Below are 19,271 nucleotides of genomic sequence, written 5' to 3'. Positions count from 1 at the left end.
TGCAAATTTTCTGCTCTTCAGAAGACAAATTTATTATTCTTAGTTGCTGATGGTAAAAATGTGTTGAAGGTTGAATACATAGATACCTTGAGACCGGCTTCTATTAGTAGTCCATTATTAAAATTAGGATAGCAGGAAAATAGGAGATCGCCCAAAGGAGACGAGAAACCGAAAGGGTGTACACGGTAGGTTTTCTTGCTGATCTAATAAATAACAAACAAGGAACAATTAGTAAAGGAATTAATGTTAACACAGAGTTCAGAATTTAAACAATTGAATGTGTGGCTTTAAAGCTACGGAAGGGTAGAGACGGCACACGTCCTGATTCTTCTCGTTTATTTGTATTTACATTAGTATTAAATCATATGGTTACAATGATTCGTAAGATAAATAGAACTTTGTAAATGCAAAAGGAATTGCACGCATTATGCACACACCGCCCTCTCGTCCTTTACTCTGAGAAGCACTATGATCACTGCTAAACCGTTTCTCTCGAGTAAGCGCCAGTCGAATAGCATCTTGAAGACCATCGGACACCATCCAGCAAAAATTGTAACGCAGCCATTCCCTCACACGGTGTTCGAGTGCAGGTTCCAGTGGGAGTCGGTGAAAGTTTCAAGTGCACCCTCTTATCCTTTATAAATACGCCGTCGTGGAGAGGCTTCCATGGTGTAGTCTAGGGCACCCAAGACTGTCCAAGCTACCCCTCTAACTTTTACAAAACTTGCACGTAACACAGAACTCGAAAAAAATGTCCAACATTTATTTTTCTAGCGAACATTACTCCCGAGTGAAATTATTCCTCTTACAAAGTTGAATTCAATGCGCGTGTAAATGAAATTTTTTAAAATCTTATAAATTCCGCATTAAATATATGTATATTATTTATCATATCTAGAATTGTCTAGTATATCTTTTTCTATATAGCTAATTGTTTCGAACATGATTTTCAAATCCCCATGTTCGGGGTACCACTTATACACCCTTGATACGAATAATGAGTGCTAGAGAAAAATGTGAAATAGTCTTTCAGGTTCTATGATACAAGTTTCGTTAAAATTGGAGGACTCCTAGGCAACAGCCCTTAGAGTACAGAAACCTTAGGGCTACTCGTACCGTTAAAGATAATCATAATTACAGTCCCTCGATCGTTCCGCTACGCTAAATAGTGTTTTGGCAGTTGTCGAACATATTACAATACCCAGTGTCGGTGGACGTTAGTTGTGTTTACAATTACTAGTGTTAACAATGTACTGATACATAAACGATGGCTTCACGATTAGGAATGTCCGTTAAAAAACTTGCCCACAGAATAAATCTCCTCTCGCACCATACTCGTATTAATTCGTTCCTTCTTTTGTGCTAGATTTACTCGGTAAAAGTACTCAATATCAAATGATAAGTATTACATGGACCACCGGGAGGCCTCCCGTTAAGAAACTGATCCTGTTGTGTAAGGATTACGTGCCGTTATCTACAGTTCGAGGACAGATCTTTTTGATCCTTGTTCAGTACGTTGTCGTAAAAATGTACACTTTTATCGGGATCGATCGTGCACACCACCGATTACAAGATGATGGGAAAATTGTTTTAGACTTCGAAAAAATCTCGGACTCGTCCTATAACGCTACCTCGGCAATATGTAAAGTTTATAAAGTATGTCTTACACAATTTTATATCCCAGACTTGTGAACGTTAAAATTCATGTGAAATGCTTTCTTGAATGGTCGTCGGTTGCTCGCCGTTCTTGTAGTTACTGCTTCGGGAGAAGCACATTACATTTTCCCCGGATTTTATGGTTTGTTACGGTTTACAGTGCAGTGAATCAATACCGTGTTGTACTTACATGAGCCTCAGACTTGTTACTCGTTAGATAGACAGGAGACAACATCGATTAATCGAGAACTGTTATTTAATGGATGTTCATGGACCAGAGAACAACGGGAATTGGCATTTCGAGTGAAGGGTGGTTCGGGATACAGGAAGTTATCCTTAAATTAGTACTAACTGCGTTAACCAGCTTACGGGCACTGTTACTTTTAGCGACCTGACGTTTCCAATTATTGCTATGTCGGCAACACACTGTGTCCCAGGAATTAAAACTGAAATCACAATCATCGGTCAATTAATTAAACCGATACATTAGGTCAATGTAAAAGCTACAATTACCCTTTTTAAAAATTCTTCCGCGCAAATGCGAGCTCTTGCATTCATAGACAGCTTCATCTCGCTGATCTCTCTATCGATCTCTTCCATGAAATGGATTACAAAATCCACGATCTTGTGTTTGTACATTTGTTCTACATGCATATTTGTGATTAAAAAACTAATGTCATAGCCCTGCAAAAAGCCATTCAATGTCGTAAACATAGTCCAATTATACCGTTTTAGTTCAGCCATGAATGTGCAGATTTACCTCCACAGGCTTCCTCCTGAGAATGACAAAGTGTTCTGCTCTCATTGTCATGAATCTGGTGAAGTTATGACACAGTATTTTCTCCAAGTCATCGGCTTGTTTCACTGCGATACTTATTCTCATACTATTTATACTGGATTCTATCAGCACCTTTTCTTTATCATTTCTACTGATCAGTATCGGAGTCATCAGGAGCTCCCTGCTGGCTCTTACCTCCACCTCGGGCTTATTGTGCTTCTCGACAATCTGGGATGAAAAGTTCTCCAGACACATGGCAGCAGTGAGCGTCCTCCTCACTGCTGTCAAATAAGGCTTCAGAGTTGCTGACTAAAACAGAAGAATCAAATTACAATGTGATATCGTCATTCGTCAAAGGTAGAAAATCCTTTACAAAACATTGCTAGTGAAATGCGAAGACAGCAGAGCTCTCTTTTATGCAACTATTTAAACAAAGCTACAGAATCGCAATAAACAACTTCTGCAGCTAGGAAGAGGTAACGGAGCAACGAAATACTACGCTAAATTCCAGCGATAAAATATGTAACGAGACCCGAGAAATGCGAATAACAAATGTGTCACTCGAAAGTCATACAACATTCCCGAACGTTAAGAACATCGTCTATTAATTGAATAATAGCTAAAGAATGTTGCGTGACAAACTAGCCGGATGTGAAGCGCATATTTACAGCATAGCAACACTCTGATAAGGAATTGAATGACTTCGAGGGACATCAGTTGCCATAACCTATCCCGCGAGAATGTCGAGAAAGCACTTACCATTTTGCGGGGAGGCTACGAAAGTCACGATCGAAGTACAACGGCGTGGCGGCTGTTCGAACGGTTCGCTGTTTTCATAAAAGATCCACGGAAACACGTGAAAGATGACACATTACGTTTCCTGCATATCAGGGGAAGGGGGGCTGAGCTCGGCCGGTTTAATTTCAACGGCGTGGGGCGTGTTCCGAAGTTTACTGATAACGAGTGAACGAGCGATTTCTTGTCGCTGTCGCGCGTTGCAAATCACTAAGGAAGTGGCCTGCGGTCGTCAACGAATTTGCACAGATTCACAATGCATCCTGCCCGAAAATCATCGCGGTGCCTTCGTTGCACACCGACTATCAAAATAGTTGTTCGCCCCACTCTGACAGACGGAACGAGACCTCTATCTTATTCGGTATTGCTCAATGACGAATAGTCACAGAGCATACGGTACAGAGTAATTGACCCTTCCGCTGTCTTCTTCAATTTCCAACGTAAAATTTCTCGTTATACACGTTCGAGCAAGTCACTCATTTCGTCTGGACGTTTGTATTTCATTTACGAAAGACCAACACACGTGATAACACAAAGGAGTCGTAGATAGACGAAACTCCAGCGTTTTTCGGCAACTAATTTCCACTGCGCATGTGCGTACAAGTTTCTACACCGTGAATATAGCCTCGGGCAATGCCGGTGACGCCTCTTGTGACACATCTTTACACTAGAATATGTGATAAGATAATATCAGATTCTCTCTCACTGATATATATACAATATCAGTGTTCTCTCTGATATATGTATATGTATATACATCAGTGCACGAAGCTTCTTCTTTCTACAACAAACGGCGCCACTATCATTTATTTAAACTACTCTATCACACGAGCGCTCAGTGGTGCATCTGGGTGCATCTCGCACGAAATAATAAACATAACATTTGAAGTGTCGAAAGTATCGCAACACTGAACCGAGCCGAGAGCAATGGTTATTTGTAAATACTATCGGCAAGGCAATTGTCGCTACGGACAGTACTGTCAATTTGAACATATAAACATATTCGGTAAGATGTGAAATTTGGAACGTAACCATATCATTCACAAAAGGTTCTGTTTTGACGTAGACTTGTTCGTTTTGTAGGGAACAATCCCAAACCCGAGTCTTACAATCAAGACGAGTATACAGCGTACGTATTAATGGATATTTTCAAAAGTACTATTAATGTTTAATAAATTTAGAAATGCTTGACTAAATGATATTATTATTGCAATAAGGGTTGCGGTTGCAAAAGAAGTGCTCAGCGCAGAAAGAGGACAACAATGGCTGCTATCGTGTTTTGCACCTCTCAAACAGAAACCAAATATCCCTGGCATGGAGGATGTATCTCCGGAGGAAGTTCGATGGGAAATGTATCAGGCACAAAAGAATGGGATGATCGAACAAGCGGTATATATACAACTACTCTAGTACTGATATCTAATGAAAATATTCTTATATCATTCATACTTTCTCAGAAACTACGGTATCAACAACTGTGTCAAGAGATGAAGGCTAAAAGGGAATCCTTGAAGAATCCTACTTACGAAACCATAGAGCTACTCGTAAGTAAATGATGATTACTCGTAGTACTCGCAAATTCTCATCAATAAACATATCTTTTCAGAAAGAACTGCAAGGGTCAGGTCAAAAAGGTAAATCAACCACGAGTGGAAATACAGCCGGCAAATCGTCGAATTTTTCATTTGCAACTCCTCAGTTAGGTCTCCCAGGCAGTTCCTCAACCTCCAATGTATTCGGGAATAAAACGTTCGCAAACCAGAACAATCCTTTCGGAGGAGGTTTCACTCCCACGAGTAGTTCATCGATATTTGGCAGGACTACCACGTCCAACCCTGTTTTCGGAGGGTCCGCTGGCTTTGGCAACAATCTAGGCTTCGGTAGCGGGACCAACACCAGCTCTGTCTTCGGCGGAACGACGAACAACACTACCACCACGTTCAGTAGCGATCATTCATACTCTAACAGCGGTTTTATTTTCGGTGGAGGAACGTCGCAGCCGGTTTTCGGGCAGCCGAGCGTTTTTGGGGCGTCGAATCAACAACAACAAGTGAACAACCTGTTCACCAGGCCGCAAACATCGCAGTCAACGACATCGGTATTCAGCGGAGCAACGTCCACGCCTTCGTTGTTCAGCGGCTCCACTTCTCAATCCAATACATCCTTGTTCGGAGGAGCCAAAACATCCACGGCTAATCCGTTCGGCACTTCTTCCACTTTACAGAACACCAACTCTATATTCGGGACAACCTCATCGACCGGGACGTTCAACTCCGGCCCGTTTTCTCAATCGAAGCCTGCCTTCGGAGGAGGTCCTGTGTTTGGCAGCGGAACGAACTTCGGGAACGCGAACGCGCCCATGTTTGGCGAGCAGCCAGGATTCGGTACACCCAACAGCGTGTTCGGAGGAACTAACACCACGTCCACCTTCAGCCCGGCTGTTCAACAACCCGCGAACGCATTCGGTGCTGCTGTATCTACACCCGGTGTGAATCTGTTTGGCGGTGGTACTCAGACCTCACCCGCTATTTCAACTCCTAACGCGGCTCCGTTTGGTGCAGTCACAACTGCAACCAACAGCCCCTTCGCTCCTGCAACCTCGCAGTTCGATGCGACGAACTCAACAGGTAGTCCCTTTTCTAGACCTGCTTTCGGCATGTCCACAACCACCAACGAATCGTTTGGAACCACCGTGACGCCGTCCAATGCACCGTTCGGTACCACTACAAATACTGGACTGGCCTTTGGTACCCCTAGTACTACGGCATCCCCATTCACCCCGTCTACAATCAGCGGGGATGTGAAGAGCTCGCCATTCGCTACCACGAATACCACCGTCACCACTACAACCACCAATCCGTTCGCGCCAAGGTCACAGCAGACAGTCTCACCGTTTGGCAACTTTGCTCAAAGTCAGACGGCCAACACTGTCACTGTGTCCTCCGGTGGACCGTTTGGTAAACCTACGTTCGGCGTTACTATGACCGCTACGATCATTGATGATAGTATTTACTCAACGGATGATCAGTTGACTGAGGAAGAGAAAAGCATGTACTTGGCGGAAAAGTTTATCTTCGGAAAAATCCCGTTGAAACCGCCCACCAAAGAACTGAGGTAAACTCTGCGGGAGACTAGCAATATAATTAGAAGCTGTGATATTCGTTTAATGCACGATCGAGAGAAATTTCACAGAAATGAACGATAAACTGTTTTTATCAATAGGAATTTCCATCTGAAAGTGAAGCATATTTTATATAAATTCTTTGTTCAGGTCTGAAGCTCAAGGTCCGCACAAGGTCATATAAATAAGTAACAAGTTGTTCAAAATGGAAATTCTTCGTAACTTATCCAGTGTTTGTTATGATCAAGTACTTCTACATTTTTTATAGAATTTAACGAAATATTTGTTTTGTAAACGTTTTAAACTATGACCAAATACATAATTAAGTTTTCAAGATAACTAACTTGATGTTCAACGATGAAAGGGAATGAAAAGGAGGATAATTAATTTCTTTTAATTTAATCATTGGCATAATTATATACATATTTACAATAGTCAATGACTCATTCCTTATTCATACTTACTTTATCACACATTCTTGTAATGTATTACTCCAGGAGGAGGCGGAGGAGGAGGAGGAGGAACGCCATTACCAAACTGGCTTCCTTCCGATACCTGGGGACATCGTTAACGTTTAATTATTAATTTATGAAGCGCTTATTTCGCCGTGAAACGAACCTGTGGCAAATGGCAGAGCGGGTTCGTCGGATAATTGGTTCTCTGTGCGTAAACCGTGGTTTGGTTCGGCGGCTGTGTCAAACCGGTTGGTATACCATTTGGTGGTTTGTACCCCGTAATCTGATGAACGAAGTTTATTAGTTACTTACGCTCTTAGTACTTGACAAGCATAGTTTCCAATTCTGCGTACAGTATTCGTCCTAAAAGTGATCAAAAGATCCATAACCCCTGACAAAAAGTATTCGACTACATTTAAAAATCGCATCACTTTTTTAAAAATTCAATCAAATAAGTTGAGATTTTTTGAAATACTAATTCCCTTTGTTCACTCTCCGAACAAATACTATACTCGCATCTCCCTTAACAAAACAAGTTAATATTTGTGCAAGTATAAAGGGTTACGGGGTAGACTCGTTTCCAGGATTGCAAGCACGTTTATGTTTCCGAATAATGCAAATTACGCTTCGTAAAACGTAAAAATAGGACTTTTGAGAGTGATCGCAGCCTAGATTGATCTTTTATCTAGCCTTTTTGACTACTGAAAAACCCGATCTTTGCATTATCGAGAAACGAGAAGGCGCATCCCGCGCCCTTGCAATCCTCGAAAAACGAGTCTACCCCCTTAACGCTGTCACCAGATCCACATACTTTGTCGTTCATCTCCGGAAATATGGTGCTCAAGTTGAAGTTGGTGAGACTGGTACCAGAGGGATGATGGCTCATGGCCATGGGATTACTGGAGACAATTCCTCCCCTCGGCATGTTGGGATTCATTGAAAATCCAGCTGGCCCTACGGTCGGAACACTCTGAGGACCAGCAACAGCTGGCGGTGGCGGCAAGCTATTTACAGCTTTAGTGTACACGTTCGCTTGCGGATGATTTTGATAAAGGGGACTGGCGTGCGGAGGCGGTGGTGGTGGCAAGAAAGTCGCAGAATGATGATAATCCTCCAGTGGCGAGTTAATTCCAGATAGAGAGAATTCCAAGTTCTGCATGGTCCCATCCGGACCTTTCCTTTTCCCTTTCTTCGCGTTGGTGGAGTATATCCTCTTGTCGCAGTGCGGATGCTTAGCATAATGTTGATGGTTCTTCGTGTTGCTATTTACATTGGAAGTTGACGTAGTTACCGTCGAAGTAGAGGACGAGGTGACGGTCGAGGCAGTTGCCACGTTCGACAGAAGAAAAGCATTCGCTTCCATATAATCGGTGTTGTCGTGCAGAGGCATCATGTAACTGGTAGGCGTGTTAGATATGCTAGTTATAAAGTTCGAAGTAGGGTAAATGTTAGCGTTGGAAGAGTACGTGTACGAATTGAAGTTCTGATTGACCATTTGACCGTATCCACTTCCGTCGTCCGCGTTAGAAAAATAATTAATTGGCATCACCGTGTCCGCGGTTGGTAGACTAGTTTGAAATTTGTTCTGAGGATAATTAGTGGTGAACTTTATAGACGCGTGCTTGTCCTGAATCGGATCGTGGACGCTGCTATTGGTTCCTATCAACGCTTCCGCGGTGTAATTGCTCTTGCAATTCCTGCTTCTCCAATGAACATTGTTCTGTTGATACTTTTGCTGTTGTTGTTGTTGCTGTTGATACCCTTGCTCGGAGAAGGTGTGACCCGACGACTTTTGCTCCTCGTGTCTCTGGTGCAGCTGATCATTACCCGACGTCTGTTTCCTGATGTCCATTTGTCGCTTGCTGTTTCCTCTAGGACTGGTATTGCTCTTCCTCTGATGCTTCCTAGCTTGTTGTTGTTGCTGTTGCTGCTGTTGTTGGTGTGGATGGGAGTGATGATGGTGGTGAGGGTGATGATGATGCTGTTGATGATGTTGCTGGTGAGACTTCTCAGCCTTCTCGTGCTCCACCAGTTGACTCACGGAAAGGAAAGACGAAACAGACCCTGGATGTTGTATACTCTGACTGTTTAAAACCGTATGGAAGTCACGCCCGGTGACGTTGCTTTCTTTATCCTTGCTAGGGTCTTTGCTCTGGTCAGACGGGACTCTGGACGGGACCTGTCCGAATAAGAAGTTCTGCTTCTCGGGAATATTAGTGCCCAAGTCTAGGTCGCCGACCAGAGTTGGAAGACTAGAGGGCACAATGTGCTGATCTATACCTTTCACCGGTTGACTCTGTTCAACGTGAACGGTAGTCTTGGTGGGAGACCATGGGAACGGTTGCTCTTCGGAATAAAACACGTCCGATGTCCTCTTGGGTTCGCTCTGCAGCACTGGTAAATTAGGGAAGCTATGAGCCGCCACATCGTAGTTATTATAAAACTGATTAGGTGTCCCTTGATTGTACGACGGAGTTTGAGCGAACAGATTGTTCTGGCAAAAATCGAGCTCCTTTCCAATAGGTGGTAAAATCATGTCAGCGATGTTAGTATTGTGCTTGATTTCGGGTGGCATCATCCAGTTCACGGGAGCTCTGATAGCGTGCTGTTGTTGATTCGTCTTGGTCTTCGTAGTACTCTGTTGTTGCCCGTGTTTTCCATCGTTGTTATACGACACACTATCATGCTGAAGAGAGGGAATCTGTCCCTGGACCAATGGCTGGTACTTGTTCTGATTCTGCTGCTGCGACTTGTCCGGATACTTGAAGTTCGAGCTGGTGTAGTCCACGGAGTATTTCATCTGCGTGCTGACCTCTGGCAAATCGAAATTCACCTGGGAATCGTAAGTAGACATTGGATAGACAGGTTTGTCCTGCTTCTGAGGCATGGGCTGATGATTCTTTGGTCCATGTTGCTGCTGCTGGGACTGTTGCTCCATTCCGGAGTACTCATTCTGAATATACTCCGACTCTATGCTATACTTAGACTTGTTCTTATTTTCGGCGTTGAACTTCGCGTAGTCGTTGCTACCTGATGAACTTTGACTCTGCATGCGACTCTGTTTACCCGACGACTGGACATTCGTCTGAATATTTCGCGCTTTCGAAGGATCAACGAAGGATTGCTTCTGAGGTTCCATTCCGGATTTCATTCTGGTCTTATCTATACCAGCCACGGTCGAGTTACCAGAGTAAACATCATTCGCCAGCACACCGGTGTAGTTGGAGTTCTCCTTGTGCAGAGGAACGTAATTGTAATTCTCGCAGATCGCTTTCTGCTCCGAGTTATCCGTCTGGCTTTGTCCTTGTTCGAACTGTACCAGGTTGTTATTACCACTGCCACCGACGGGCGACAAAGTGGTCCAGGACAAAATGCTGAAATTAGAGGAGTGAGCAACGGTGGTCGTTGACTTGGTGTGATTATCAGTGACCGTACTTTGTTCGTAGTTGGACGTGGCGACAAAGGAAGTCGGCTGCTGCGAGTAACGCGAGATAGGAACGTTTTGAATGAGAGGTTTGCTGCTGATAGGATTCGAGGAGCTGGTGTTCTTCTTGATTTCCTTGTTGGAGTAGGAACTGTAGCTCTGAGTATCCTCCCGCTTCCCCTGGAACATGTTTTCGGTGTTCTGACTCAGAACGCTCTGGTCAGCCTGCGTGTTTATGACGTCCTTCACTGCGTACGAGAACGTTTGAGCGAAAGGATCAACGTCTATCTTTTTCGACGAGGTGTAACTAGTCTCGAGTCTGAGACCCTGCGCTTCCTGCGGTTTCGACCTCAACATACCATTTAACTTCGCGTCCTGATCTACAATGTTACTCGCCGACGGCTCTGAATCCTTCATCTTCTGGTAGCTATGTTGGAAATGACTCTCGGACGAGTTGGGTATAGAATCCTTCGAATAACTTTGAGCTCTGCTAGTCGCGCTGCTAGTTGAGTAAGATATCGAGTCCTTCCGCGACAGATTTTTATTCTGATCAACGTACTCGTTGTGCGAATTCTGCGGAACGTGACTGTTCTTCGGCTGCGAGTTGTAGACGGTTTGTATACCCTGGCTGGACAGAATAGGAAGCGTGTCCTTGGGCTGTACGGCGTAGTCTTGTTGCATGCTTTGAGACGACGTGGGAAGAACTCTGTCAACGTGGCTGTTATAACCGAGTCTGGTGTTGGATACGATGCTAGAATCAACTAGAGCACCCTTCGCATCGATCCCGTAATCAACCCGAGAACTATTAGACTCTTTGTCCTTCATTTGAGACGTGTAATCTATATCCATGGTCTGTAAAGGCAAAGAAGAAGAAGCAATTGTGGTGGTTGTTGTGTTGACCAACTGCGAAACCAAAGACGCTTGTGACACGTCAGGGACCACAGGCTGTCCCAGTCCAGCGGGATTCACTTCAGAGATAGTTCCGTTGCTGCAAACAGTGGAGCTCTGTTGCAGATTGGTGAGAGTGTTGTCGACAACGCTCGAGTAACTCGATAGAAAATCTTGGGAAGTAGAATAGCGGACACTGGTGTCGCAGGTGGACACTTGAACCGGACAGCTAGCCTGATCCGACTTGTTCGAAGTGGATGCAGTATCAATTTGGGAGTCTATGATGTTCTCGGTAGTGGATATGGTGTTCTGCAGGCTCCTCGCTAGCTGGTTCTGGCTGTTTCCTCCTGCCTGAGTGTTCGTGTTGGTCACATTGCTAGCCGACTTGCTGGCAATGGAGTACAAGGTCGTCTGAGGGAACGAATTAGAAGCTGCAGGCTTTTCCAAGGTTGGTAGAACGCTCTGTACTATTTTGTAAGGCTGCCTAAGCGGCTCGTCGTTGACTACCTTGGGCAAGGCTTTGGTAGCGGTGTTGCACTCCACAGAGGCGATGATCTCTGAAGCCATGGGCTCGCTTACGGGGGGATTTAGACTCTTTTTCTCCTCACAAGCCACCTTCAATCGTTTCTCGGCGATCGAATGGGGCGGCGACGACGTTTTTATCTTGAAGCTGTTAGGCTCCATGGTTCCAATTTGCAACAACATCGGCGGAGTCTGACTGTGGTACTTGAAGTCCTCTTTCATATCCTCCTCAAGGACCTCGGTTTTACCATTCAAAGAGGACACCAACGGGAATGCCATAAGGAACGCTGCTGTGGGAGATATAGATTCCGAGTTATGGGAACTGGAAGGAACTTGGAGGGAAGCGAATATGTCGTTGGATAGGTCAGAGTGGAGGCCGTCGGCTCTGTTACCAATAGGCACGAAAGAGTTTTCCGTGTTGTAAGACAGTGAAGTTTTCGGTACTTCGTCTTTGGATGTCTTAGTTAATTTAGTCTCATCCTCAACGATGCTAACCGGCAGTAGCGTTGATGATTCTGTGGTGGTATCGGCTGGAACCGTCACACTCGTTTCCGGTTTCAACGATGTCGTAATATTCGTGTCAAGGTTTAGGATGATTTTATTACTCTCCAGGTTTGCCGTCCCTTCGACGGATTCAGGATCTTTAGGTGTGACCTGCAACAAGTTGTCGAGCTCCGTGCCCAAGTTACACACTTCCTTCACCTTTTTAGAATCCACGGATTCTTGCACAGCCTCTTCTACCTCCGTCAGTGGTGATTTAGAGCTTGAACTGTCCACATTGTTACCCGACTTTTCCAGCGCGTTGTCTTCTGGAAGATTAAACTCGGTGTCCGCTGAAACGATTTCATTAGATTTCAAGTGCTCCTCCGAGGAAGCAACAGGCGACACGCTGCCTGATATTTCTACCTTCTTGTTTTCTATACTGTTTATAGACTTTGAAGAGTTAGATGCATCTTTGCTAGGAGGATATAAGACTGGACACTCGGTGCTGGTTTCGGTTTCTTTCTCATTCGACTCTATCAAGCCATGATTGTTATCTTCACTCTCTGTGTTCTCGCCTATCTTCTCTATCACGTGCCTCAGACTCTCGATGGATTTACAAGTTACAGCGAAGTCTGTCTTTGTTGCAGACAGCGTCTTAACAAGGCTCTCGTCGTTTTCGTTTGTCTTCTGCTTTTTGTCGGCTGGCTCGTCGGTAATCCCTTCTTCTGCACTCGAAGGTCGCTTAAGAGATCCTTTCTGAGAGGAATGTGAATCCTCGTTTTTCCCGCTCTTTTCTTTTTCGATATTTTCGTCCGTTGTTTCCTGGGGCTGTTGAGTTTTCGTGCTTTTTGTGTGATTTTTATTTCCTTTGGACTTGGCCTCTTCCTTTTTAGTTTCTTTCGGTTTCTCTGTTTTCTCTTTATGAACCGCTGGGATAGGAACTTTGTACGCCATCGTTGTCTTTGTGACCTCTTTGCCCTTGGGAAGGATGCCTTTGTGACCACCAATTTTCGTTGCGTTGATTATGTTCTTGACGTTCGACGCCCAATTCTGCGACTCTACCACCACGTTCGTGCGGATGCTTGGAACGGTATTCAAGGTCACCTTCTGTACAGTGTTGATCAAAGCCTGGTTGCAAATGGATACGTTCTGCACACGGTTTGTTAAAGGTTGCATAACAAACATCTGATTCTGTTGCGTGTTGCTGAGGATTATGGGGTTTGTTGGCGGCTGCTGAGCGTTCACGATAATGTTCGACGTCATGGGAGCTACCAGGGGCATTAGTTTACCGCCGGACAGTATCAGAGTGTTCGGTGTTAAATTAGTCACAGAATTGTTTATACAGGGAGTTGCACTCTTTTTTCCATCCTTCTTCTTCACCTTTTTCTTCAACTTCTTTTGGGACTCTACTTTCTGTAATCCTGGAAATCGCATAATAATTGTAAGATCTGCTGATCTCTTTTATTCAAAATTGAATTATACCTACCATTATTTGTTTTAACATTTAATGGACCATTCTCTGATGCATCAGCACCTAAAGAAAAAGAACTATAAATTTTTATTACACGTTTGAGAAGCAACGCTCCAAATAAGAAACAATATTTACTTGTGTTTGTTTGACAACATCCAGACTCTTTCGACCCAGATTCCGAAACAATTCCAGCTGTATCAGAACTTTCATCTTTACTATTCGCAGAATTCACTTGATTCTCCTGATTCTCAATCGAGCTATTCACATCCTTAGAAATATCACTATTCTCTGCCAACTTTTTCGTAGATGACTGAGAAGAATTCACAGATTTTCTCTTAGAAGGCACTTTAAGCTCTGCGGACTTTTTCTTTTTGTTCTCAGAGCTTTTAACTGAAACAAAATGTTCCATATACTTAGACTCTTCTCGAGGAGGGACTCTCTTGAGAGAACCATTAATCTTACTTTCTTCTAGCTTATCAAAGTACTTCTCTGCATCGTCTACATTAATTTTATTTGACCATTTTAGTGGGGAAATCTTTTCAAGGGCTGGTTCTGCAGGTACAGTGATCCCAGCCTCTCGCAACAATGTAGACAACAACTGTGTGCGAGAGAACAGCTGGGTTACAAGTTTTTTGAGACGAGCCAATTCTTCCTCTGCAAATTAATAACAATATATTAGAAACATTTGAAATAGCGCAACCTAACTAGTATCTCGTGTATAACCGTTAACTATGTATCTCTTACTGTGTGCTTCCGAAGCATGAGCAGAGAACAATTCCTCTGTGCGACTATGGAGGTCTTTGATGTACTTTGATGCATGGATCAGGATGTCGACCTTGTTGCGTTTGCGACCGTCCTGGTGTGGCGGCAGAAGATCTGCTAGGGTTTTGAAGTAAGTGTTCATACGCTTTCTTCTGTCTCGCTCCCATGTTTTCGCTTTGCTGAAAAGACAGACATGTTAACACGCACACGGTTACCATAGGAGAAAGGGAAAATGTCAATTATAAGAAATTTTAAGTGTAACACGTTTCAAATTTCGGAGTATAATTTTAATTACTAGACAGCAGATCCTTATGCAAAATAAAACAAACTGGAGTGAAATAGAAAATTGAAATGTGTTCCAATTCTTCTAATGTTTTTACTGTCTTAAATTACAGTTACTCATTTTTGTCATAGATGCATAAAATCCGTTGTCTACTAATTACAATAGAAATGCTAAATTTTGACGTTCCTCCTCTTTTCTGTGGATCTACATTTTATTCATCCGAAACATCAGATGTGAGACAATTCAGAGAAAATGTTTGGAATGGTTGACGAGGTTAGAGAACAATCTGTTTGGACACTTACGTGTTCTCCTTTCGTGGCATAATTTATCCCCTTGGCATCGTTTCGCGCGAAGAATGCGCTGCGAGAAGCGCAAAGGCGTCACTTGTCACTGACATTACACAAGCTTGAAAACTGTCGTCCGAATCCTGACATTTCGATCCTCTGTCTCCAGTGGTCTCCAGCTCGATCGCGGAAATAAAAACTCTGACGAGCAGAGCCGCAACACTCGTTCAAACCTGCCCGCCATCTATCGATTTTCCCACGGGAATGATTGCTGTCTTCGGCAATCGGAAACGTCGATAAAAATTAACAATTTTTAATTTCATTCTCAGTGAATTAAACAGAAAGTAATTCCGCTAATAAGGATTCCCGTTTATCTTCTGAATAAACAAACAGCAATATAATTTATAAATAATCAGTATTCATATTGTCGGCAAAATGGAAATCCGTAGTGTTTGGTGGCGCCACCTGGCGGAGCAGAATGGAAACAAATCGGCGACAAGCTTGGGCGTTTTGCCACTACGTACAGTGGCGCTATTTTCAGATTTTACAGAGCAAATGATTCCTGCCGAATTTTACATTATACTTTATGACTAGAACGGCAAGAATCATTTGTGTCGAGACTTGTAATTATTTTAATAATTTTTAGAATTAATTAAGAGCCGATAGCTGTAGAATAAATGCATGTGACCACTCCTTTATCACCCGAGTGTTTAAAATCAAAACATTTTTCCGATTTAACAAAATTATTTCGCAAACAACACCGAATAAAATAATGAATCGTTCAATTTATTAATTAAATCAACGGAAGAAATGGAAATTTCTTTTCACCGCAATAATTGATCGGTCAATACCCTGGCAAGCATGCTCCCTCGTCACCGTTCTGGCATGTTGTTTACAGTCGGCGCCAGCGGATTATGCAACCGCATAATTACGAAATGAAAATACTTTTGCAGCTACTAAATAAAATTCTGAATCGGAACTGAACCCAGCGATTCCAATTCTGATTCTACACGTTGCACAATGGTAATGCAACTCGAGCATAGAGCACTTTCCGCATGGAAATAACCTTAGGGATGCGTCGCAAAGAATTGCGCGTAGCTGAGCTGCGAAACGCATTTGAATGTGCACTCAAGATCGCCTTGAGAGCGTCATAAATGCAAATCGACGAGTGCATCGTCGATAGAAACAAAAATCTCCTGACACCAGAGAAAAAGGAAGAAGACTGCGAGGTCTGGCTTCGTTCGGACCCTCGCTCTGACTTCCGACGCCTCCGCGAAAACATGACGACGGAAAACATTTTGAAAATTTTGGGACTGACAAAGTCGACGAGTCGAAAATACCCGAGACTCCGCCGTTGACGTTGCGACATATTCTTTCCGCTTGCATGAGAACGGATCACCGCGGATTTCGTACGATTTCGCGACGTTTATTTGGCAACGGCACGACTCAGATTGTTTATGGTACAATTAACTCCTACTCCCGTTCTCGAAGCGTAAACAAAATAAATATTGAAATTTAATACGCGATAACTTCGCCAGACACACAATAGCTATTTTCATAATCGTTTGGACACAGCATTAGGATTTTAAGTATTTGCAGGATCGGGGATCGATATTAACATTTCACCTACCGGAAGCCAACAATCGGTTTTTTAATAATTGCGCTGTAACAATAGGAAGAAATTCGATCACAGACTTGTTGGTTAACGAGCAAAATAATGAAAGAAAAAGTGCTGAAGGAGGCTCGAATCAAGTCGAATCATCGAGATCGCAGAATTATTCGACGACGATTAATCATCGCGGACGTATTTATACGGCGTTTGCTTGTGCGAAACTCTAGTCCCGAACGGTGCATCGTAGCGCGTGCGGCACTAATTAATGATTTAAGCAACACGCGGCCGAGTTTCGCGTGTACGCACTCTCACGCATCTACGTTTACGCTGGTGGCCGCCCCCTCTGAGCCACGGCCAAGGAATGCGCACCGTGTAATTACAATCATCCCGTGAGAATCATTTACGCAATTAAAGGCTCTCTCCGAGAATGCCTCGACTGTATTCTTGAGCTGTCCCTAAAACAAAATATTCCACCGTCGATTCGAAAAATCCAGAAGTGTTCCACGTAGTTCGATGCTTGTAAAACTATGTCCACACCGATGAAATATCAAGCAACATTCTGTCGCCTCTTATTGTTTCCTTCAATTTTTACTGAGTAGAAGGCAATAAAACGATGCTCGACGTAGCTTCAGTGTGAACATAGCTTAAGAAGGAGTTCTAGCGTGGGTGAAATTAATTAATTTCAAGAAAACGTTCGAGATTTTTCTAAGATATTGCACTAAAAATGGTGGGAGTTATTAGCTTGACCAGTGTAGGTATTAATAAGTCCTACAATATTGAGTAGGATATTTTGTAAAAATGTGTGCCGTTGCTTCAAGCACGAGCGAATAAACACGTAACATTTCAGCCTGACAGGCTGGATGGTTTTCTCGAAATGAATTGGTCTCGTGGAGACTAGACTACCCGTTAAAAAGCCATTAGAGTCTTGAAACGCGCACGGTCCCGGGTGGAAAGAGCTTTCAGCGGGTTTAAGGAGCCAGAGGAGGCGGAAAGCTCTGAGGTGTGTAACGCGATCGCCCCTCGTTGCTCGCGGGAGCACCTTTTTGCGTTCTCTCGAGCCACCCCCGCGTCGGTGACCGTCGAATAACAGGGTTAACGAAACGCACGGTGCGGCGCGTCGGCTTAGGCGATTCGAAATTTACGGGCGGCCGTGAAGGGCTCCGGAGGGAGAGAAAGGAAGGTAGAAAGGGGGTGAGAGGGAGCTGGCCGTCACGGCAGCGTCGCGACGACAAAAGCCGATAAGGGTGGCGTCCACCGGGGGTGGGGTCGGGTGACGACAAGAAGAAAAATTCGTGGTCGCCGCCGCACCGCCACTGCCTGCAGGATTTCGCGTGGCCGGGCGAAAGAACGGGAGGAACGATCCAGCCGGCGCGCGGTATTGATTACGAGGCCGCACCCTCCGCCACCCCTTCCAGGCTCGGACGAGGGTTGGTCGACACGCCAACGACACCGCATCGGGAGAGAAATCCTGCGCAGTCGTCGCTGGATCTCTCTCTTCGCCTCTGCGCCTAACCCCCGCACCTACACCCTCCTGCACAGGCTCCGCGACGATCAATTCCTGCCCTTGCGATTAACCCTGTTCCCCGATTCGAGACTTCTTTCGGACAACGTTTCTTTCGGGGAGTGTCCACCTTTCTCCGATCACGGCCAATGCACTCCTGCATTGCCAGAATCGCTACCTTATTGCATTAATTCGCTATCTTGACCCGGAGTGGAATTTGGCGAACCTTCAGGGTGTTGGGCAGGATTTGCATAGAAGCGATAGACACTCTCCTAATTTAATTTTTCATGCAAAACACAAATTGTCTACCCGAATCACGACATACTCGACTGAAATAGAAATTGATGTTCTTTCTTAATATGTTTCATAGGTTGGAAATAATTTTTACCGTTCAAAATTACGCCTACTCATTTTTGTAACAAATGCATCAAATCGATTCCAATCACTTCCAATACCTAATTACAATTGGACTCGTACGGTAATAAAATTGACAGAAACATTTCAGATGAAGTGAAACTGAATCTGCTTAAAATATTGAGAAAAATCGCAGAGGTATTTTGGACTGCTCCATTTTTGGGGAGATGGAGGCCATTTTGCTCGTCACAGCCAGAAGAGAAGCAGCCCCTGTGCAAGGGATGTGGCTCCAATCAGAGCGTTCTGCTTTCCCCTTGTAGATTCTATGGACCATTTCGGCACAGCATCCTTGCCCGGACCAACCCCCAGCGTCTCAAAATGGCGAAGACTGCTTTGGCATCTTTCGTTAAACTCTCCGATCGGAATGTTCACGATCGATTCTGGAAATTTTCTAGTCAAATATCCGTCGCTATTAGCGTCAATTAGTTTGAGAGGTTTCACGGGTGACTGATTGTGCCGAGTTTGATGGCGAAACGACGTCCATGAATATTCCTTCGCAATTGATGATCGTAGAGTTATCGGGTTCTCTCCTCGGTGGAAGATTTCGCGTCGGAGATACACGCGTCGTGTTCCAGAAGCCTCGAGCCTCTCTCCTTAGCTCCTTATGCAGCGTCTCCTTCGACTCGCCAGACCGGTAGCGTGGTCCGCGAGAGAACCGGCGGATGCCTTCGTTTTCGTTTCCCTTTTTTCCCCTCTCTCTCTCTCTCTCTCTCTCTCTCACCCTCTTCCTCCCTCTTTCTCTCTCTCTCTCTCCCAATCCACTTTCATTGACATGAGATATGAACGTTTCTAAGAAATTAATACCGGAGACGCGCGAACTTA

General features: G+C 44.2%; 3 protein-coding genes across 7 annotated transcripts; 1 reads left to right on the top strand and 2 right to left on the bottom strand.

Annotated features, from left to right (window-relative positions):
- Positions 1-319: 319 nt before the first annotated feature.
- On the bottom strand, positions 320-3,730 carry Arpc4 (Actin-related protein 2/3 complex, subunit 4). Its single transcript, XM_076435222.1, has 4 exons — positions 3,194-3,730; positions 2,417-2,743; positions 2,170-2,340; positions 320-2,102 (listed from the first exon to the last, which is right to left on the bottom strand). The coding sequence occupies exons 1-4, from the start codon at positions 3,194-3,196 to the stop codon at positions 2,097-2,099; spliced, it is 507 nt and encodes a 168-aa protein (XP_076291337.1). The 5' UTR covers positions 3,197-3,730; the 3' UTR covers positions 320-2,096.
- A 64-nt stretch (positions 3,731-3,794) lies between these two features.
- On the top strand, positions 3,795-6,784 carry LOC143214325 (uncharacterized). Of its 4 annotated transcripts, none has more exons than XM_076435219.1 (7): positions 3,795-4,235; positions 4,313-4,358; positions 4,447-4,618; positions 4,687-4,773; positions 4,836-4,863; positions 4,933-6,343; positions 6,501-6,784. In XM_076435219.1, the coding sequence occupies exons 1-7, from the start codon at positions 4,157-4,159 to the stop codon at positions 6,532-6,534; spliced, it is 1,857 nt and encodes a 618-aa protein (XP_076291334.1). In that variant the 5' UTR covers positions 3,795-4,156; the 3' UTR covers positions 6,535-6,784. The 4 variants fall into 4 exon arrangements, with proteins under 4 accessions (XP_076291334.1, XP_076291335.1, XP_076291331.1 ...); XM_076435220.1 differs by having other exon boundaries at positions 4,836-5,327; positions 5,454-6,343; XM_076435216.1 differs by having other exon boundaries at positions 4,836-6,343.
- On the bottom strand, positions 6,734-15,148 carry LOC143214323 (uncharacterized). 2 transcript variants are annotated; one of them, XM_076435204.1, is made up of 8 exons: positions 14,941-15,148; positions 14,338-14,534; positions 14,056-14,247; positions 13,729-13,983; positions 13,609-13,656; positions 7,617-13,543; positions 6,969-7,088; positions 6,734-6,905 (listed from the first exon to the last, which is right to left on the bottom strand). In XM_076435204.1, the coding sequence occupies exons 1-8, from the start codon at positions 14,958-14,960 to the stop codon at positions 6,819-6,821; spliced, it is 6,846 nt and encodes a 2,281-aa protein (XP_076291319.1). In that variant the 5' UTR covers positions 14,961-15,148; the 3' UTR covers positions 6,734-6,818. The 2 variants fall into 2 exon arrangements, with proteins under 2 accessions (XP_076291319.1, XP_076291320.1); XM_076435205.1 differs by lacking the exons at positions 14,056-14,247; positions 14,338-14,534; positions 14,941-15,148 and having other exon boundaries at positions 13,609-13,670; positions 13,729-13,887.
- Positions 15,149-19,271: the final 4,123 nt, after the last annotated feature.

Source organism: Lasioglossum baleicum, chromosome 12, assembly GCF_051020765.1.
Source record: "Lasioglossum baleicum chromosome 12, iyLasBale1, whole genome shotgun sequence".
Taxonomy (NCBI): Eukaryota; Metazoa; Arthropoda; class Insecta; order Hymenoptera; family Halictidae; genus Lasioglossum; species Lasioglossum baleicum.
Note: the sequence above shows the minus strand (reverse complement) of the source record. Positions and strands in the feature narration are given on the sequence as shown.

Bases quoted from the DNA above. Each gene is read 5' to 3' on its own strand.
- LOC143214325 (XM_076435216.1), top strand. From the start codon at position 4,157: ATGGTTATTTGTAAATACTATCGGCAAGGCAATTGTCGCTACGGACAG. The intron at 4,236-4,312 runs GTAAGATGTGAA...TTCGTTTTGTAG, and splicing joins TGAACATATAAACATATTCG to GGAACAATCCCAAACCCGAG. The intron at 6,344-6,500 runs GTAAACTCTGCG...TTCTTTGTTCAG, and splicing joins CCGCCCACCAAAGAACTGAG to GTCTGAAGCTCAAGGTCCGC.
- Arpc4 (XM_076435222.1), bottom strand. The intron at 2,341-2,416 runs GTAAATCTGCAC...GGCTTTTTGCAG, and splicing joins TCAGGAGGAAGCCTGTGGAG to GGCTATGACATTAGTTTTTT.
- LOC143214323 (XM_076435204.1), bottom strand. From the start codon at position 14,960: ATGCCACGAAAGGAGAACAC. The intron at 13,657-13,728 runs GTAAATATTGTT...CTTTTTCTTTAG, and splicing joins ATGTTGTCAAACAAACACAA to GTGCTGATGCATCAGAGAAT. The intron at 13,544-13,608 runs GTAGGTATAATT...TGCGATTTCCAG, and splicing joins AAATGTTAAAACAAATAATG to GATTACAGAAAGTAGAGTCC.